Raw genomic sequence first — 20,011 nt, 5'->3', positions numbered from 1 at the left:
GTCCTCATAAGGTCACTATTATAAGGATTAGTGGGTACACAGTGTCCTCATAAGGTCACTATTATAAGGATTAGTGGGTATACAGTGTCCTCATAAGGTCACTATTATAAGGATTAGTGGGTACACAGTGTCCTCATAAGATCACTATTATAAGGATTAGTGGGTACACAGTGTCCTCATACGGTCACTATTATAAGGATTAGTGGGTACACAGTGTCCTCATAATGTCACTATTATAAGGATTATTGGGTACACAGTGTCCTCATAAGGTCACTATTATAAGGATTAGTGGGTACACAGTGTCCTCATAAGGTCACTATTATAAGGATTAGCGGAGCAGGGGAGCAGAAAACTACGTCAATGAACCCAGCTCGTAAGGGTGGGGCCCATCTGCTTGGAGCCGGTCGGGTGGAAACACCGTACTCACAGCAGGACTGAGACTGGAACCAGAGCCATGAATACAGCCAGGAAAACCCCCAGTGTGACGACGGTGGCCTGGTTGTCGGGGCGGAGGTTGGTCCCCGTAAGTCCCTCCTCCACACCGACCTGCAGCCCGGGGCCGAACACCTTCCCCAGCTCCATCCTCACGCTCTCCTCCTCACTCTGCAGCCGCCTGTGCAATAACAGGACACACATGGATACACACACACACACGGATACACATGCACGGATACACACACATGGATACACACATACACAAACACACGGATACACACAAACACACGGATACACACACACACACACAAACACACACGGAGACACACACACACACACAGATACACACACGGATACACACACACACACACATATACACACACACACACACAAACAAATACACAGACACACACACACAAGCAGGCACAAGCGCAGGCACACACATACATACAAGCACACACACAGTGGAAGTTTAACAGTGACCAGAACTGTTATCAACAGTTTTTATTGTAGGGCGTAGAGCTTGGGCCCACACACACACACACATACACACAAACACAATGACACATGAATACACACAGAGAGAGATAATGACACACGGATACACACACACACACACACACACACACACACACACAAACACACACACACACACACACACACATACAGTGAAAGTTATGGAAGTCTTGCCGTACTGTTTGACCTCCTCCTGAGACAGGACTGCTGTGCCGCCGGGCTCCATTGCAATGAAAGTGACATATGTTTTGGGATGGACTTCTCTCTGAAAGAGCGCTGCATCATTAGTTACACTCATGATCCTCACGGTCCAGCCCAACACCCTCCCCAGAGACCTGAAAAGGAGAAAGAGAGAGAGAGAGAGAGAGAGAGAGAGAGATAAAGAGAGAGAGGGAGAGAGAGAGAGAGAGAGAGAGAGAGAGAGAGAATATGTTCATGAAACAAGACAGATTCATCTGTTATGAAGATTCTTCATAAAAGGCAATAATGGATTGATAGAGCAAAGGTAGAGTATATTTAATATGATATTTAGAGACTTAGACACTCACTCCTCCACTTGGGCGGCGCTGTCCTCTACTGTCTTGACCGCCATATTCAACGACAGAACGGCCACGTTGCTGCTGCCACTGTCTATTAAAGTGACCTGAAAGAATCAAGAGTATATCAGATTGTCACAAGTCTGGCCAGCGATGGCCACGATTTGGGACATTGGCGGCCTCTGGTGGCCAAAGGACAAAATAACTGACTTGTTTTTGCTCACATGTGCATCTGTAGTGATTTGTCACCAGTTATTTAGAGTATATCAGATAACATATCATATCACTATTACTGTTATTTAGTGTTCCTGTACTGTAGCACAACTGCTGGAGCAAAGTGGTGACAGCACCAAGGTCATAAGGTGTGGACCGATACTGATTATATATGTGTACCTGTACAGCACTGTGAATTGGACCGATACTGATTATATATGTGTATCGGTACAGTACTGTGAATTGGACCGATACTGATTAAATATGTGTATCTGTACAGGACTGTAAGTCGGCTGGGGTAGATTCGTTCATATGCTAAATGAATGATTGTGAATATCCTGATCCCCACATGTTACAGGGAAACATTGGTTTTCTATTGCACACCTGAGACATCCTTTGCAATGTATACAACGACTTTTAATTAGGGCTGTCAGCGTTAACGCGTTAATCTATGCCATTAATGCGGCCGCGATTAACGCGATAAAATATTTTAACGCAATTAGCGCAACTTTAAAAAAAAAAAATTTTTAAATGCCTTTATTTGGATAGGACATGAAGTTATGACAGGAAGCGAGGCGGAGAAGAGGTGGAGAGATGATTGGGAATTACATCAGGCCAGACTTGGCCTACCATTTTATGGGAGCGATGAGGGACAGGTGGGGCTTGAATAGCCCCCCTTGTTCAAAGTGGGGAAAGACAGAAAAAGTTTGAGAACCACTGTGGTAGTTGAAGATGGAGAGAGCTGAGGGATTGTTGGGCGGAAAGTCTCTGTTTAAGAGCCAAAATGACGGAACAATCGACAAAACTAAAGTTGTATGTAGCATTTGTCAAGCTGAATTTAGCTATCACAGAAGCAGCTCGTCTTGAAGTTATCACCTTAATGCAAAGCACCTGACAGAAAGCAGTCCCAGGTTAGATGATCGCCAACCCACACTCCATGACTTCTCTAGGAAAATAACTAGACGAGTCCGTGAAAAGGTTGCCATTTGGGTTGCCGGTGACTGTCGGCCCATCAACATAGTTGAGGACAGTGGGCTGATTGAGGTGATTCGAATTGCTTCAGGGGAAATTCTTACGATTTACCGTTGAGGGGCACCATTGTGTTTAAAAAAAAAACTACAAATAAACAACAGTGTCTAAAATACACGCTGTATGAAGTGATTACTCATTAATTTATAAGATTTAGTCTTAAGAAGAAAAAAAACGTTTAATCGCGATTAATCGCGATTAATTAATTTCAAAATGTGCGATTAATTAGTTAATTTTTTTTTATGTATTGACAGCCCTACTTTTAATAATTTTTTGATCCATAGTGTCCATTACACTTTGCTATGCTCTGCTCTGCTAAACCATACTATAATGTACCTACCAGTGTGTATATTTCTTTGCTCTTGATTGGAGTATTTTCTTTATCCCTTTCTCGTGTGTAATTTAATTTATAAAATTCTTTTATTTAAAAAGACTTAAATGTATGAGTTCAAATCCCACTCACCTCCACTGTAGTGATGTCATGAAGGCCCAGCTTGTCTTCTGCCTTCACCTGCAGCGTGATCTTCCCACTCTCACCTCCAGCTGACACTACATACACCTGACCACTAGAGGGATCTACAGCAAACAGGTTGCTTGGTTCCACCAAGGAGTACTGCAGCACCTCTGTCTCTCCTGCGTCAGGGTCTGTGGCCTGTAGGCAGAGATTAGCAGGCACCGTGAGTTGATTTCTATCGTGTTTGAACTGCACCAAGTGCTTGCAGTGCTGAAATAGACATATTCAGTTTTGGCCCAACATGTACAGGATGCTGTCTATGTTTTACATACAGTATACAGTATACAGTATACAGTATCTCGGAATATACCTTTACATTATGAATACATCAACACAATATAAATCATAACAGCATATATTTGTTTTTTTGTTTACATTTAGTTTTTGGTTTAGGGACAGTACTGTACAACACAATGTTCTTACTTTGAGAAGTGCCTATATTTAAGTAATACAGATGCACACTGTTTAGATAAAAACACTAGAACAGAAGACACTAATGGCTATCGGTATTTACCCAAAGCTGTCATGTGACCACGTGAAGAAAGAGGTCAAAGGTCGTTCAGAGAGCTTGCTATGTACACACTTACTTTTATACCACAGAAGAGAACCTGCTTACCCCAACACTGAGCAGCCTACCAAAGGAGTTCCCACAATCCACTGTTATCAGATCATACCATGGTGTACTGCATTGCAGTGATTGACAAGTGGTTCAGCCAATCATATTTATCATTCTTATAATTACCTTGACTTTCACGACGGGGAACTTGTACGGAGCGATGTTGAAAATCTGGGCTGAATAAACGTCACTAGAAAACACAGGAGCTTCAGGTGCATCGTCAATGTGAACCAGGAACTACATGAAAGACAGACAGAAAGACAGACAGTAAGACAGACAGACAGACAGACAGACAGACAGACAGACAGACAGACAGACAGACAGACAGACAGACCGACCGACAGACAGACAGACAGACAGATAGAGCGAGACAGATAGAGCGAGACAAAGAGAGAGAGATTTTGATTCATTTATTGATTGACTTTGAATACATTATTATATTGTGAATTTATTATTGGCATCTGCCCTGAGGAAATAAGAAATTATATATTTGTATTTCCTATGATGTCACTTTGTTTTACCGTGCTGCCTGCTGTCTTCTGGCTGTCATCTTGCTGAGAAGCCTGGATCGTTGGCAAAAAAGAATGTACAGATAACACATTAAACTGAAATTCTAAAATAGAGCAATCTGGTCAGTCAATCAATGCATTGCTTTATCAATCTATCAATAATCAATCGTTAATACAAATGCCACTTTTGAGTCAGATAGGTGAATTAAATTACCTTTATACCCAATAATATTGAGCTGATTTCTTCTCTGTTGAGTGGACTCATCACAGTTATGACTCCAGTGTGGGGGGCAATAACAAAGTTGCTCTGGTACTTGCTTGGAGACACTGATATGAGCAACACACATCACACAACACGTTCTGTCTTTTTGTGTTCACGGTCAGAACCAGTAGAAATAAGCAACATATTCAACATCTCTTGCTTTTCTATGGTTGAAAGACAGCATTTTATCTGAGTGACTGATTCCACCTTGCCATCAGTTTGCTGGGCATCAATACATGTGATACATTACCGCACAAGATGCTATGTATTAATATGTGTGTATATAAATAAATGTTTTTGTGATCAATATTGATATTGAGAGGCTATATTTCAACACGTGTGCTGTACAGAACCTGATGAGGTGCTGTAAGTGAACATATGTGTGAAACAGAACCTGATAAAATGCTACATATCAACATATACAGTGTGTGGTACAATACCTGATGATATGCTGTAAGTGAACATATGTGTGAAACAGAACCTGATGAAATGCTACATATCAACATATACAGTATGTGGTACAATACCTGATGATATGCTGTAGATTAATGTCTCGTTTATGCCAGTGTCACCATCCAAAGCCCTCACTGGCTCTGGGTGCACCCTGGGGACGGCCCCCACCTGGACAGGAAGAGAGGTCAGGGGTCACTGACAGATGTCTGCTATATCACCATGGCAGCATCATTTATAGCATTCGATTTTTTCGTGGCAGTAAAATCTATATGGGTGTTAGATTTTACATTTATACATTTAGATGACACTTTTATTGAAAATTATGTACAGGATAGGAAAAGTGTTATACACGTGTCATTGTTTGCATCCTATATTAATTAAACCTGTGACCTTGGCGTCAATGGTACCCATCTTTTTCACACTCTTAGTTATCAAATCAAATGCCAGACTAAAATATCAAAATGATATCCATTGATATATGATGATTGCATTTTCCAATCAACTGAAAAAATGTGCTTATTCAGTAGAGAAATATATACAGTTGGCACTTCAGAAATGTAACCATTTTACATTTCCAGCAATTTTTCACACTCACCCAGTTTTCCTGTACTGTAGTCTCATAGAGATTGTGTTCAAAATATGGGTTCAGGTTGTCATAATCCTGGACGTTAATAATTACATTTGACCTACTCGAGAGGCCTCCCTCATCCTGTTGAGTTTAGATAGACATATGACATATGATAATAAAATCACAGCAAATATTGTCTATGCTGCAGGTGCCACAGCACACAAATAATCAGAGACCAGGTGAATCCAGATGACCATTCACCACAAAATTACAAAATTTTGCACATGTAATGACAGACCGGGTAAGGAAAGACAAAATTACAGACATATAATGACAGAACGGGTAAGGCAGGACAGAATTACCCACATATAATGACAGACTGGGTAAGGTAGGACAAAATTACACAAATCACATTGGCATTACATACATATTTGTCTGAGAACAAAGACAACACTAGTGCAAGTTAGGAAAGGAGGTGCTCTCTGAAGCAGCTGGCCCCATGGGATTGGTACATACTCGTGCTTCTACAGTAAACTTGTGGGAGCTGATGTTGTTGTAGTTCAAGGACTCCATCAGAAACATTGATCCATCTTCTCTCAGCTCAAATGCACTTGGAACTGGCGGCTGCATGAGAGAGGATTATAAAACAAGCATTGCAATTCCCAAAACAGCAATTTAGTGTCTCATTTTAATTTACTGTTAAATATTAGGTAAACTTCATAATGTTATCCTGTGCTTTGCGATAGTACAGTACACAACACAATGTTACACTATGTCATGGTGTACCACACTACACTATATTATAGACTAACCAGTGTGGCATATACGACAATTTAGTGTCTCATTTCAATTTAGTTAAAAATATTAGGTTAAACTTTATAATGTTATCCTGTGCTTTGCTATAGTACAGTACACAACACAATGTTGGTGTGATATACCATGTCATACCACACTACACTATACTATAGACTCACCAGTGTAGCATATATGACTTTGCTGTTGGTGGGAGCTACATCTGCATCCACAGCCTTAAGTGTGAGCACTAAGGAACCGACAGGAAGGGTCTGGAGATAAAATGAGCAGTGAAGAAGTTTTGGGTGTTCATGCTGATAAATCATACTACAAACATCTTTTTTAAAGATTTATTTTTGGACTTTTTGCCGTTAATCAGATAGGATAGTGAAGGTTTGACAGGAAATGAGCTGGAGAGAAGAAGTGGGGAGTGGGATCAGGAAATGCCCGCTGGTCGTATTCGAACCCGGGTCCCCGTGGGCCATCAAGCCTGTTCATGGTCGGGGGCTGCTGCTTGCGCCCCCTATACTACATCATCTTTGTGTGCTTTATTTTTTTACTGCAGTCGAATTTCATCGATAGTTTCACTGATAAGAAGCTGCATCATAACTGCACAATAAATCTTATGTTGTGCAGAGCATGCATTTAAACATTCTGTGTACATTTCAAACGAATGTGATTATTTGTAGTTTGTGAGAAACATAGGTTCTTACCTCTGATACATTAACCCTGTATTCATCCTTTTCGAAGACCGGTGGATTGTCATTGATGTTACTAACCATGATCACACGAATATTTTTCATCTGAGTAGGAATTATGATAACAGTTGGTACAATTATACACAAAATATTGACTCTTTCAACCACTGTAATATGTATTTAATTTCATTTTAATTTCATATGTGGACTCTTAGTCTGACTTACCCCACTGTTTGCACAGCTTATGAGGAAGTACAGATTTCCTTTTGACTAAAAAAAGATATTCAGGAATCACTGATCAATTTCACCTCTGCTTTTTTTACTCTTTTGTCAGGACAAAAGAACACCACCACAAAGACAACTCTCACATGCAAGACTTTTAACACCACCACCTTTACCAGTATACAACAACAACTACTAGTTCTAGTTCTTCTTAAATCGCTATTGCTACTGCTACTGCTATTGCTACTGCTACTGCTACTACTGCTACTGCTACTGCTACTACTGCTACTGCTACTGCTACTGCTACTGCTACTGCTACTGCTACTGCTGCTGCTGCTACTGCTACTGCTACTGCTACTACTGCTGCTGCTACTGATACTGCTACTGCTACTGCTACTGCTACAGCTATTGCTACTGCTACTACTGCTGCTGCTACTGCTACTGCTACTGCTACTGCTACTGCTACAACTATTGCTACTGCTACTGCTACTGCTACTGCTACTGCTACTACTGCTACTGCTACTCCTACTACTATTAATAATAATACCAATAATAATTATAATGATGATAATGATAATGATACTATTGATTATGAAAATAACAATAATAGTATTTAAAAAGTAGACTCACGTCTTTCAGTGCTTCTGCATCCAGAGGTTTCCTCGTCTGAATCACGCCTAGTGTTCCATTTCCGGTGACGATCAATTCCAGAAACTCGAGATGGGATGGATACATGTATGGCTCGAGAGCTATGGTGTCGTTTTCTGGATTCCCTCTCATTACGTCTATGGTCCCTGTAGGACAGGACAGACAGTAACACAAACGCTGATGGTGGCCTATTTAGCACATTTCAACTGATTTAATGCCATTTCTCAGAGAAGTAACATCTCAACACTGATGGTGGACTATTTCACACACTTCAACTGATTTAAAGCCATTTCCCAGAGAAGTAACTGAGTTGCAAATATCCGTTGTCATTTAAGACAAATCAGTGTTTTACCTAGCCTGATAAGCCAGTGTTTTTATTGGTTCGGTCAGTGTTTTTATTGACTTGACAAAAACTGTTTTGTGATCCCCTTTAGCACATTTCAACTGATTTAATGCCATTTATCAGAGAATTAACTGAAAATTTCCAAACGCAAATCCTGGTCGCAGATATCTGTTGTCAATTAAGACAAATTAGTGTTTTACCTGGCCTAATAAGCCAGTGTTTTCATTGACTTGGTAAACACTGTTTTGTGACCTCCCATTCAGTGATTGACTTTACCTGCGTATCCTTCATCAATTATCCCGAAAAGCGTATAAGTCCCTGAGTGGCAGTTCACATAGGTACCTGAATAGAACAACACAGCGAAATAACTGAAAACATAACACTGAAAACAAAACACTGACAACAAAACACTGAAAACATAATACTGACAACAAAACACTGAAAACAAAACATAACAACACAAACATGTACATTTTGTGATGGTTCACACACTTTAAACAAACACTTAGTGAATTCACAGTATGACACAAAGTGGATTTATGTGAAAATATTTAATGTGAAAAAACATTAATCATACATTAAATTAACAGGTTTATAAAAGATGACAAACTTTTCGTTACCATTTGCATACAAACATTTCCTTACTTGCTAGTCAACATGCTAGTCAACATTACATCAAGACACATTCACATGTGTTAACTAAAGATTATGATCAGTGGTGTTAAAATTCCACATCAATTACCTCAACAACATGTTTTTTAATTTTTTTTTTATGGATTTACCAACATCCAAGACTAACTTAGATGATAATGAAAGTTTCAGGTGCACAAAACACAGCAAACGCCTTGACCATGTTCATGAAAAGACTGTCTTATTTGCTAGACAAGTGTCATTTTTAAACTGAGGATTTATGCTGGTTATGTTAAAACACTGCATTTGACCTCAACAACATGGACATATGTGTGAGACAGAAGAATATGTACTCACTTCCTGGCAGGACGCAGAGGGTGATGCCGAAGCTTAAGCTGACAAAGAGAACTGTCCAGATCCAACACACCATCTTGATACGTCCTCAGTAAAGTTTCACAGCTGAGTTACAAGCAGCCAAGGACTAAAGAGCAACAGTGGGAGAAAGCCCTCTGGGTACGAATGTTAAAGCCTCTGTTTATTGTGCAATCTTCTCATGTACGTGTACCATAACCATTATATTGTATGACAGGGACAGATAAGCTCGTACCTTGCACAGGCATTTTATGCTACATTTCTGGGAAGAGTTCAAGGGTCACACTGACTTGGTTAATGTGTTGCAAAGATTCTCAGTAAATTCTTTCTTCATTTGCATGTTTCATGTCTCCCCAATGTGGTGGAAAATAGATGTCAATTAAATATAAAGATCAACATTTCAGACGGGTTGCTGAGGCATACACATACATTATTGCATTAAAGCCTTTGTGTTTAAGAAACAGCTAAAAAGAGTGACGTTACTCATATTGTGCAACTCAAGCAGACCATATAGCGAGAGCGCAAACTCACTGAATGGTTAGAATGTCCAACTTTACGTTTATTGTCCTTAGAAAAGTGGAGACTGCAGTGCAGGTGAGACGGTGAGTGATGCTGATGACTTGCAGCTGGGAGTTTGAGTGACAGTGAGTGCTGACGGGAGTGGAGCTCAGCAGGAACGTGACAATTACATGAAATCTGCATTACTAACTGCAGGGACCAGTGGCAACAGGTTTTGTGCTTCTAAAAATCTCCTTTTGGCAAGAAACCATATAATCCACTGCATGTTGGGGTCCTGTTCATCCCGTCGAGATTCCTTTTCCGATACTGACCGGCGGAATATACATCCCTTACATAACAATTATATGTTTGTGACAACTTCAACATGGAGAAAACTCACATTTTTAAAGCCATTGTGTTAGACACTTAAACATGCAAACGGAATGCTGCCAATGATTATATGGTGAAGAGGGGAAGTTAAGAGCAGAAACCAGAAGACCAAAGCATTGATAACAGACTTTTGCTTCCCGATTCTCACGACTGACATAGAATCATGGAGTGTCATCTAACAATTCCTGCAATATGAAGGCTACAGTGATTACATGTCTTGAGAGCTGCTTGTATAAGCTGTCAGCTAACATGAGCTGCTGAAACGAACATACAAGGGTCGGGTCGGTCTGAGTTCGGTAATGTTTCTCCTTTTAACAATGGGATGTAAAGTAGATTTCCCTTTTTTTTTAAAGCCATGCTGCAGGAAGAATGTTATGAAGCTCACTGTTATGTTTTTTTCAGGTAATAAATAAGTTTAAGTGTTCTAATCATAGTATCCATTGAGCCATGGGTTGATAAATATGTTTTCTTATTCATTCATTTATTTGAAAATGGATCAGTCACATGGTGGTAGCACAGTCTATTATGCCTCTAATAATCGTGACTGTATTTTACCTATTCTGCCTTTAATAAATGTGACTGTATAGGGAAGTAATGAAGTTATTCACTTGATCTTCCTTTTCACTTCCTTTTAAGATAACAAACATCACATGGAGTGTGTAAAATCTGCTGATAGATTTCAGATTTCCAACACAGATTTCAACTCAACTTCGCATTTGAAAAGACACCGTAGAGAATGGAGCAGGCCAGACATTATAAATGTGTTTGACACGATGACGTCTCATCCACTTCTTCCATTAAAAGCGAGTCAGCATGTCATCAGGTTCTGATGTCAGTGAAGGGCGTTCATTACGGTTTCCTTTGGAGAGTCTCCTTGTTCTGTGAACAAAATATATACGTACTGAGAACCAGAAGCGAGCTGATGGATTCATACATGCATCAGAGCACATTATGTATTAACATACATGTAGCATATGCACATACATGATGTATACACGATTCCATGAAACATAAAAGAAGGTGTGTACATGAAATATACTAAATTATTTCTGCATAAAAAGGAAGAGAGCCAGCATTTGAATTACTGTTTGTAGAAAAACTTAGTGGGTACACAGTGTCCTCATAAGGTCACTATTATAAGGATTAGTGGGTACACAGTGTCCTCATAAGGTCACTATTATAAGGATTAGTGGGTACACAGTGTCCTCATAAGGTCACTATTATAAGGATTAGTGGGTACACAGTGTCCTCATAAGGTCACTATTATAAGGATTAGTTGGTATACAGTGTCCTCATAAGGTCACTATTATAAGGATTAGTGGGTACACAGTGTCCTCATAAGGTCACTATTATAAGGATTAGCGGAGCAGGGGAGCAGAAAACTACGTCATTGAACCCAGCTCGTAAGGGTGGGGCCCATCTGCTTGGAGCCGGCCGGGTGGAAACACTGTACTCACAGCAGGACTGAGACTGGAACCAGAGCCATGAATACAGCCAGGAAAACCCCCAGTGTGACGACAGTGGCCTGGTTGTCGGGGCGGAGGTTGGTCCCCGTAAGCCCCTCCTCCACACCAACCTGCAGCCCGGGGCCGAACACCTTCCCCAGCTCCGTCCTCACGCTCTCCTCCTCACTCTGCAGCCGCCTGGGCAACAACAGGACACACAAATAAACACACACGGATACACACACACGGATACACACACACACACACATGGATACACACACACAAACGGATACACATGCACGGATACACACACATGGATACACACATACACAAACACACGGATACACACAAACACACGGATATACAAACACACACACACGGAGACACACACACACACACAGATACACACACGGATACACACACACACACACATATACACACACACACACACAAACAAATACTCAGACACACACACACAAGCAGGCACAAACGCAGGCACACACATACATACAAGCACACACACAGTGGAAGTTTAACAGTGACCAGAACTGTTATCAACAGTTTTTATTGTAGGGCGTAGAGCTTGGGCCCACACACACACACACATACACACAAACACAATGACACATGAATACACACACACACAGAGATAATGACACACGGATACACACACACACACACACACACACACACACACACACACACAGTGAAAGTTATGGAAGTCTTGCCGTACTGTTTGACCTCCTCCTGAGGCAGGACTGCTGTGCCGCCGGGCTCCATTGCAATGAAAGTGACGTATGTTTTGGGATGGACTTCTCTCTGAAAGAGCGCTGCATCATTAGTTACACTCATGATCCTCACAGTCCAGCCCAACACCCTCCCCAGAGACCTGAAAAGGAGAGAGAGAGAGAGAGAAAGAGAGAGAGGGAGAGAGAGAGATACAGAGAGAGAAGAGAGAGAGAGAGAGAGACAGAGACAGAGACAGATAGAGAGAGATAGACATTGGGAATTGGGGGGGGGGGGGTAAATAATAATACAATAATAAATAAATAATAAAGACAAAAGACAGAAAGATTGAGGGGGAATAAGACAAATAGAAAGATAGAGAGAGAGAGAGAGAAATAGAGAGAGAGAGAGAGAGAGAGAGAGAATATGTTTATAAAACAAGACAGATTCATCTGTTATGAAGATTCTTCATAAAAGGCAATAATGGATTGATAGAGCAAAGGTAGAGTATATTTCATATGATATTTAGAGACTTAGACACTCACTCCTCCACTTGAGAGGCGCTGTCCTCTACTGTCTTGACCGCCATATTCAACGACAGAACGGCCACGTTGCTGCTGCCACTGTCTATTAAAGTGACCTGAAAGAATCAAGAGTATATCAGATGGTCACGAGTCTGGCCAGCGATGGCCACGATTTGGGACATTGGCGGCCTATGGTGGCCAAAGGACAAAAGAACTGACTTGTTTTCGCACACATGTGCATCTGTTGTGATTTGTCACCTGTTATTTAGAGTATATCAGATAACATATCATATCACTATTACTGTTATTTAGTGTTCCTGTACTGTAGCACAACTGCTGGAGCAGAGTGGTGACAGCACCAAGGTCATTAGGTCTGGACCGATACTGATTATATATGTGTATCTGTACAGCACTGTGAGTTGGACCCATACTGATTATATATGTGTATCGGTACAGCACTGTGAGTTGGACCGATACTGATTATATATGTGTATCGGTACAGTACTGTGAATTGGACCGGTACTGATTATATATGTGTATCGGTACAGCACTGTGAGTTGGACCGGTACTGATTATATATGTGTATCGGTACAGCACTGTGAGTTGGACCGGTACTGATTATATATGTGTATCGGTACAGCACTGTGAGTTGGACCGGTACTGATTATATATGTGTATCGGTACAGCACTGTGAGTTGGACCGGTACTGATTATATATGTGTATCGGTACAGCACTGTGAGTTGGACCGGTACTGATTATATATGTGTATCGGTACAGCACTGTGAGTTGGACCGATACTGATTATATACGTATGTGTATCTGTACAGGACTGTAAGTCGGCTGGGGCAGAATCGTTGATATGCTAAATGAATGATTGTGAATATCCTGATCCCCACATGTTACAGGGAAACATTGGTTTTCTAATGCACACCTGAGACATCCTGAGCAATGTATACAACGGCATCAATTACGCTTTTTATCAAAAAATGTTATCCATAGTGTTAAGATTTTGTGTAAATGTTAAGGCATACCATGTTATGCTCCTTTTCACTTTGCTATGCTATGCTCTGCTAAACCATATTATAATGTACCTACCAGTGTGTATATTACTTTGCTATTGATTATTTTCTTCATCCCTTTCTCTTGTGTAATTTAATTTATAAAATTATATTTTAAAAGATTTAAATTTATGAGTTCAAATCCCACTCACCTCCAGTGTAGTGATGTCATGAAGGCCCAGCTTGTCTTCTGCCTTCACCTGCAGCGTGACCTTCCCACTCTCACTTGCAGCTGACACTACATACACCTGACCACTAGAGGGCTCTACAGCAAACAGGTTGCTGGGTTCCACCAGGGAGTACTGCAGCGCCTCTGTCTCTCCTGCGTCAGGGTCTGTGGCCTGTAGGCAGAGATTAGCAGGCACCGTGAGTTGATTTATATTGTGTTTGAACTGCACCAAGTGCTTGCAGTGCTGAAATAGTCATATTCAGTTTTGGCCCAACATGTACAGGATGCTGTCAATGTTTTACATACAGTATACAGTATACAGTATCTGGGAATATACCTTTACATTATGAATACATCAACACAATATAAATCATAATAGCATATATTAGTTTTTTTGTTTACATTTAGTTTTTGGTTTAGGGACAGTACTGTACAACACAATGTTCTTACTTTGAGAAGCGCTTATATTTAAGTAATACAGATGCACACTGTTTAGATAAAAACACTAGAACAGAAGACAGTAATGGCTATCGGTATTTACCCAATGCTGTCATGTGACCACGTGAAGAAAGAGGTCAAAGGTCGTTCAGAGAGCTTGCTATGTACACACTTACTTTTATACTACAGAGGAGAACCCGCCTACCCTAACACTGAGCAGCCTACCAAAGGAGTTCCTACAAAACACTGGAATCAGATCATCCCATGGTGTACTGCATTGCAGTGATTGACAAGTGGTTCAGCCAATCATATTTATCATTCTTATAATTACCTTGACTTTCACGACGGGGTACTTGTACGGAGCGATGTTGAAAATCTGGGCTGAATAAACGTCACTAGAAAACACAGGAGCTTCAGGTGCATCGTCAATGTGAACCAGGAACTACATGAAAGACAGACAGACAGACAGACAGACAGACAGACAGACAGATACACAGACAGACAGACAGACAGACAGACAGACAGACAGACAGACAGACCGACCGACAGACAGACAGACAGACAGACAGACAGACAGACAGACAGACAGACAGACAGACAGACAGACAGATAGATAGAGCGAGACAGATGGAGCGAGACAGAGAGAGAGAGATTTTGATTTATTTATTGATTGACTTTGAATAAATTATCATATTGTGAATTTATTATTGGCATCTGCCCTGAGGAAATAAGAAATGATATATTTGTATTTCTTATGATGTCACTTTGTTTTACCGTGCTGCCTGCTGTCTTCTGGCTGTCATCTTGCTGAGAAGCCTGGATCGTTGGCAAAGAAGAATGTACAGATGACACATTAAACTGAAATTCTAAAATAGAGCAATCTGGTCAGTCAATCAATGCATTGCTTTATCAATCTATCAATAATCAATCGTTAATACAAATGCCACTTTTGAGTCAGCAAAGGTGAATTAAATAGACATTATTACCTTTATACCCAATAATATTGAGCTGATTTCTTCTCTGTTGAGTGGACTCATCACAGTTATGACTCCAGTGTGGGGGGCAATAACAAAGTTGCTCTGGTACTTGCTTGGAGACACTGTTATGAGCAACACACATCACACAACACGTTCTGTCTTTTTGTGTTCACGGTCAGAACCAGTAGAAATAAGCAACATATTCAACATCTCTTGCTTTTCTATCGTTGAAAGACAGCATTTTATCTGAGTGACTGATTCCACCTTGCCATCAGTTTGCTGGGCATCAATACATGTGATACATTACCTCACAAGATGCTGTGTATTAATATGTGTGTATATAAATAAATGTTTTTGTGATCAATATTGATATCGAGAGGCTATATTTCAACACGTGTGCTGTACAGAACCTGATGAGGTGCAGTAAGTGAACATATGTGTGAAACAGAACCTGATAAAATGCTACATATCAACATATACAGTATGTGGTACAATACCTGATGATATGCTGTAGATTAATGTCTCGTTTATGCCAGTGTCACCATCCAAAGCCCTCACTGGCTCTGGGTGCACCCTGGGGTCGGCCCCCACCTGGACAGGAAGAGAGGTCAGGGGTCACTGACAGATGTCTGCTATATCACCATGGCAGCAACATTTATATCCTGGGGTCACTGAGAGATGTCTGCTATATCACCATGGCAGCATCATTTATATCCTGGGGTCACTGACAGTTATCTGCTATATCACCATGGCAGCATCATTTATATCCTGGGGTCACTGACAGATGTCTGCTATATCACCATATCAGCATCATTTATAGCATTCGATTTTTTCGTGGCAGTAAAATCTATATGGGTGTTAGATTTTACATTTATACATTTAGATGACACTTTTATTGAAAATTATGTACAGGATAGGAAAAGTGTTATACACGTGTCATTGTTTGCATCCTATATGAATTAAACCTGTGACCTTGGCGTCAATGGTACCCATATTTTTCACACTCTTAGTTATCAAATCAAATGCCAGACTTAAATATCAAAATTATATCCATTGATATATGATGATTACATTTTCCAATCAACTGAAGAATTGTGCTTATTCAGTAGAGAAATATATACAGTTGGCACTTCAGAAATATAACCATTTTACATTTCCAGCAATTTTTCACACTCACCCAGTTTTCCTGTACTGTAGTCTCATAGAGATTGTGTTCAAAATATGGGTTTAGGTTGTCAAAATCCTGGACGTTAATAATTACATTTGACGTACTCGAAAGGCCTCCCTCATCCTGTTGAGTTTAGATAGAATGGGTTATTGGGTCTGGCATCATGGGCATTCTGACATTCGGACATATGATAATAAAATCACAGCAAATATTTTCTATGCTGCAGGTGCCACAGCAGACAAATAATGAGATACCAGGTGATTCCAGATGACCATTCACCACAAAATTACAAAATTACACACATATAATGTTAGACCGGGTAAGGCAGGACAAAATTACACGAATCACATGTGCATTACATAAATCTTTGTCAGAGAACAAATCAACGCTAGTAAACAGCAACACTCTGAGGGAAACACAAGGCTCAAGGTCAAACATCCAAAAAATCTTGAAAAACTGGTGAGATGAAAGAAGGGTATAGCACTTGAATTGGCAATGGAATTTGGCAATCAGAATTGGAGAAATGGAATTTAGTGTGTTGTGTTGAAACAATAGAAGACATTAGAATAGAGTGGAATATAATTAGAGGATCTCACTGGACAGGTGGCCCCATGTGATTGGTACATACTCGTGCTTCAACAGTAAACTTGTGGGAGCTGATGTTGTTGTAGTCCAAAGCCTCCATCAGAAACATTGATCCATCTTCTCTCAGCTCAAATGCGCTTGGAACTGGCGGCTGCATGAGAGGGGATTATAAAACAAGTATTGCAATTCCCAAAACAGCAATTTAGTGTCTCATTTCAATTTAGTGTAAAATATTAGGTTAAACTTCATAATGTTATCCTGTGCTTTGCGATAGTACAGTACACAACACAATTTAGCACTATGTCATGGTGTGATATACCACACTATACTATAGACTCACCAGTGTAGCATATATGACTTTGCTGTTGGTGGGAGCTACATCTGCATCCACAGCCTTAAGTGTGAGCACTAAGGAACCGACAGGAAGGGTCTGGAGATAAAATGAGCAGTGAAGAAGTTCTGGGTCTTCATGCTGATAAATCATACTACAAACATCTTTTTTAAAGATTTTATTTTTGGACTTTTTGCCGTTAATCAGATAGGATAGTGAAGGTTTGACAGGAAATGAGCTGGAGAGAAGAAGTGGGGAGTGGGATCAGGAAATGCCCGCTGGTCGTATTCGAACCCGGGTCCCCATGGGCCTTCGAGCCTGTTCATGGTCGGGGCTGCTGCTTGCGCCCCCTATACTACATCATCTTTGTGTGCTTTATTTTTTTACTGCAGTCGAATTTCATCGATAGTTTCACTGATAAGAAGCTGCATCATAACTGCACAATAAATCTTATGTCGTGCAGAGCATGCATATAAACATTCTGTGTACATTTCAAACGAATGTGATTATTTGTAGTTTGTGAGAAACATAGGTTCTTACCTCTGATATGTTAACCCTGTATTCATCCTTTTCAAAGACCGGTGGATTGTCATTGATGTTACTGACCATGATCACACGAATATTTTTCCTCTGAGTAGGAATTATGATAACAGTTGGTACAATTGTACACAAAATAGTGACTGTTTCATCCACTGTAATATGTATTTCATTTAATTTCATTTTCAGATGAGTCTGACTTACCCCACTGTTTGCACAGCTTATGAGGAAGTACAGATTCCCTTTTGACTAAAAAAAGATATTCAGGAATCACTGATCAATTTCACCTCCGCTTTTTTTACTCTTTTGTCAGGACGAAAGAACACCACCCGAAAGACAACACTTACATGCAAGACTTTTAACACCATCACCCTCACCAGTATACAACAGCAACTATTATTTCTAGTTCTACTTCTACTGCTACTGCTACTACTACTGCTACTACTACTGCTAAAAATAATAATAACAATAATAATAATGAAGATGATAATGATAATGATAATGATAATAATAACAAAAATAATAATTTAAAAATAGACTCACGTCTTTCAGTGCTTCTGCATCCAGAGGTTTTCTTGTCTGAATCACGCCGAGTGTTGCATTTCCGGTGATGTTCAATTCCAGAAACTCGAGATGGGATGGATACCTGTATGGCTCGAGAAGTATGGTGTCGTTTTCTGGATTCCCTCTCATTACGTCTATGGTCCCTGTCGGGCAGGACAAACAGTAACATAAAATGCTGATGGTGGCCTATTTAGCACATTTCAACTGATTTAATGCCATTTATCAGAGAGAAGCATCCCAACGCTGATGGTGGCCTATTTCACACACTTCAACTGATTTAAAGCCATTTCTCAGAGAAGTAACTGAGTTGCAGATATCGGTTGTCATTTAAGACAAATTAGTGTTTTACCTGGCCTGATAAGCCATTTACATTTATGAGTTTATTGGTTCGGTCAGTGTTTTTGTTGACTTGGCAAACACTGTTTTGTGATCTCCTGTTCTGTGATTTACCTGCGTATCCTTCATCAATCCTCCCCATGAGCGTATTAGTCCCTGAGTGGCAGTTCACATAGGTACCTGAACAGAACAACACAGCAAAATAACTGAAAACATAACACTGCAAACATAACGCTGCAAACAAAACACTGAAAACATTACACTGAAAACAAAACATAACAACACAAACATTTATATTGTGTGGTGGTTCACACACTCTAAACAAACACTTTGAGATGTCAGAGTATCACACGAAGAGAATTTATGTGACAATATTTCATTTAATAACATTCAAATAACAGGTTTATGAAAGATAACAAACTTTTGTTGATTTGATAATGAAAGTTTCAGGTTCACAAAACACGGCAAAATTCTTGACCATGTACAATGCTGGTTATGTTAAAACACTGCATTTGACCTCAACAACATGGACATTTGTGTGAGAAGATGAATATGTACTCACTTCCTGGCAGGGCGCAGAGGGTGATGCCGAAGCTTAAGCTGACAAAGAGAACTGTCCAGATCCAACACATCATCTTGATACGTCCTCAGTAAAGTTTCACAGCTGAGTGACAAGCAGCGAAGGACTAAAGAACAACAGTGGGTGAAAGCCCTCTGGGTACGAATGCAAAAGCCTCTTGTTTATTGTGCAATCTTCTCATCTACGTGTACCAGAACCATTATATTGTATGACAGGGACAGATAAGCTCGTACCTTGCACAAGCTTCTTATTATTTTACAGCAGTGGCATTTTAGTTTAGTATGCTACATTGCTAGGAAGAGTTCAAGGGTCACACTGACTTGGTTAA

The 20,011-nt window shown here is 40.2% G+C and overlaps 1 protein-coding gene and 1 long non-coding RNA gene across 3 annotated transcripts in view; both read right to left on the bottom strand.

The window, feature by feature from the left end:
• LOC116219170 (protocadherin-like wing polarity protein stan) overlaps positions 1-19,767 on the bottom strand; it is a 33,500-nt gene extending 13,733 nt beyond the window's left edge. The window contains exons 1-16 of one of the 2 annotated variants that reach the window (XM_031562200.1): positions 19,666-19,767; positions 19,218-19,283; positions 18,747-18,910; positions 18,408-18,452; positions 18,207-18,296; positions 17,676-17,765; positions 17,379-17,486; positions 5,679-5,792; positions 5,158-5,251; positions 4,583-4,695; positions 4,381-4,422; positions 3,986-4,096; positions 3,193-3,381; positions 1,500-1,594; positions 1,131-1,286; positions 428-613 (exon numbers count right to left, since the gene is read on the bottom strand). In XM_031562200.1, the coding sequence (XP_031418060.1) occupies positions 428-613; positions 1,131-1,286; positions 1,500-1,594; positions 3,193-3,381; positions 3,986-4,096; positions 4,381-4,422; positions 4,583-4,695; positions 5,158-5,251; positions 5,679-5,792; positions 17,379-17,486; positions 17,676-17,765; positions 18,207-18,296; positions 18,408-18,452; positions 18,747-18,910; positions 19,218-19,283; positions 19,666-19,738 (1,736 nt within the window). In that variant the 5' untranslated portion in view covers positions 19,739-19,767. The remainder of the gene's footprint in view (positions 1-427; positions 614-1,130; positions 1,287-1,499; positions 1,595-3,192; positions 3,382-3,985; positions 4,097-4,380; positions 4,423-4,582; positions 4,696-5,157; positions 5,252-5,678; positions 5,793-17,378; positions 17,487-17,675; positions 17,766-18,206; positions 18,297-18,407; positions 18,453-18,746; positions 18,911-19,217; positions 19,284-19,665) is intronic. The other variant, XM_031562201.2, reaches the window with a different exon arrangement.
• LOC116219172 lies at positions 7,131-8,023 on the bottom strand. Its single transcript, XR_004163102.1, has 3 exons — positions 7,994-8,023; positions 7,367-7,411; positions 7,131-7,246 (listed from the first exon to the last, which is right to left on the bottom strand). It is a non-coding gene; the product is annotated as an uncharacterized LOC116219172 (long non-coding RNA).
• Positions 19,768-20,011: the final 244 nt, after the last annotated feature.

The sequence above is a fragment of the Clupea harengus genome, chromosome 24 (genome assembly GCF_900700415.2).
Source record: "Clupea harengus chromosome 24, Ch_v2.0.2, whole genome shotgun sequence".
Lineage (NCBI taxonomy): Eukaryota > Metazoa > Chordata > Actinopteri > Clupeiformes > Clupeidae > Clupea > Clupea harengus.
The sequence above is the reverse complement of the archived record's forward strand: the minus strand, read 5'-3'. Positions and strand labels throughout refer to the sequence as shown.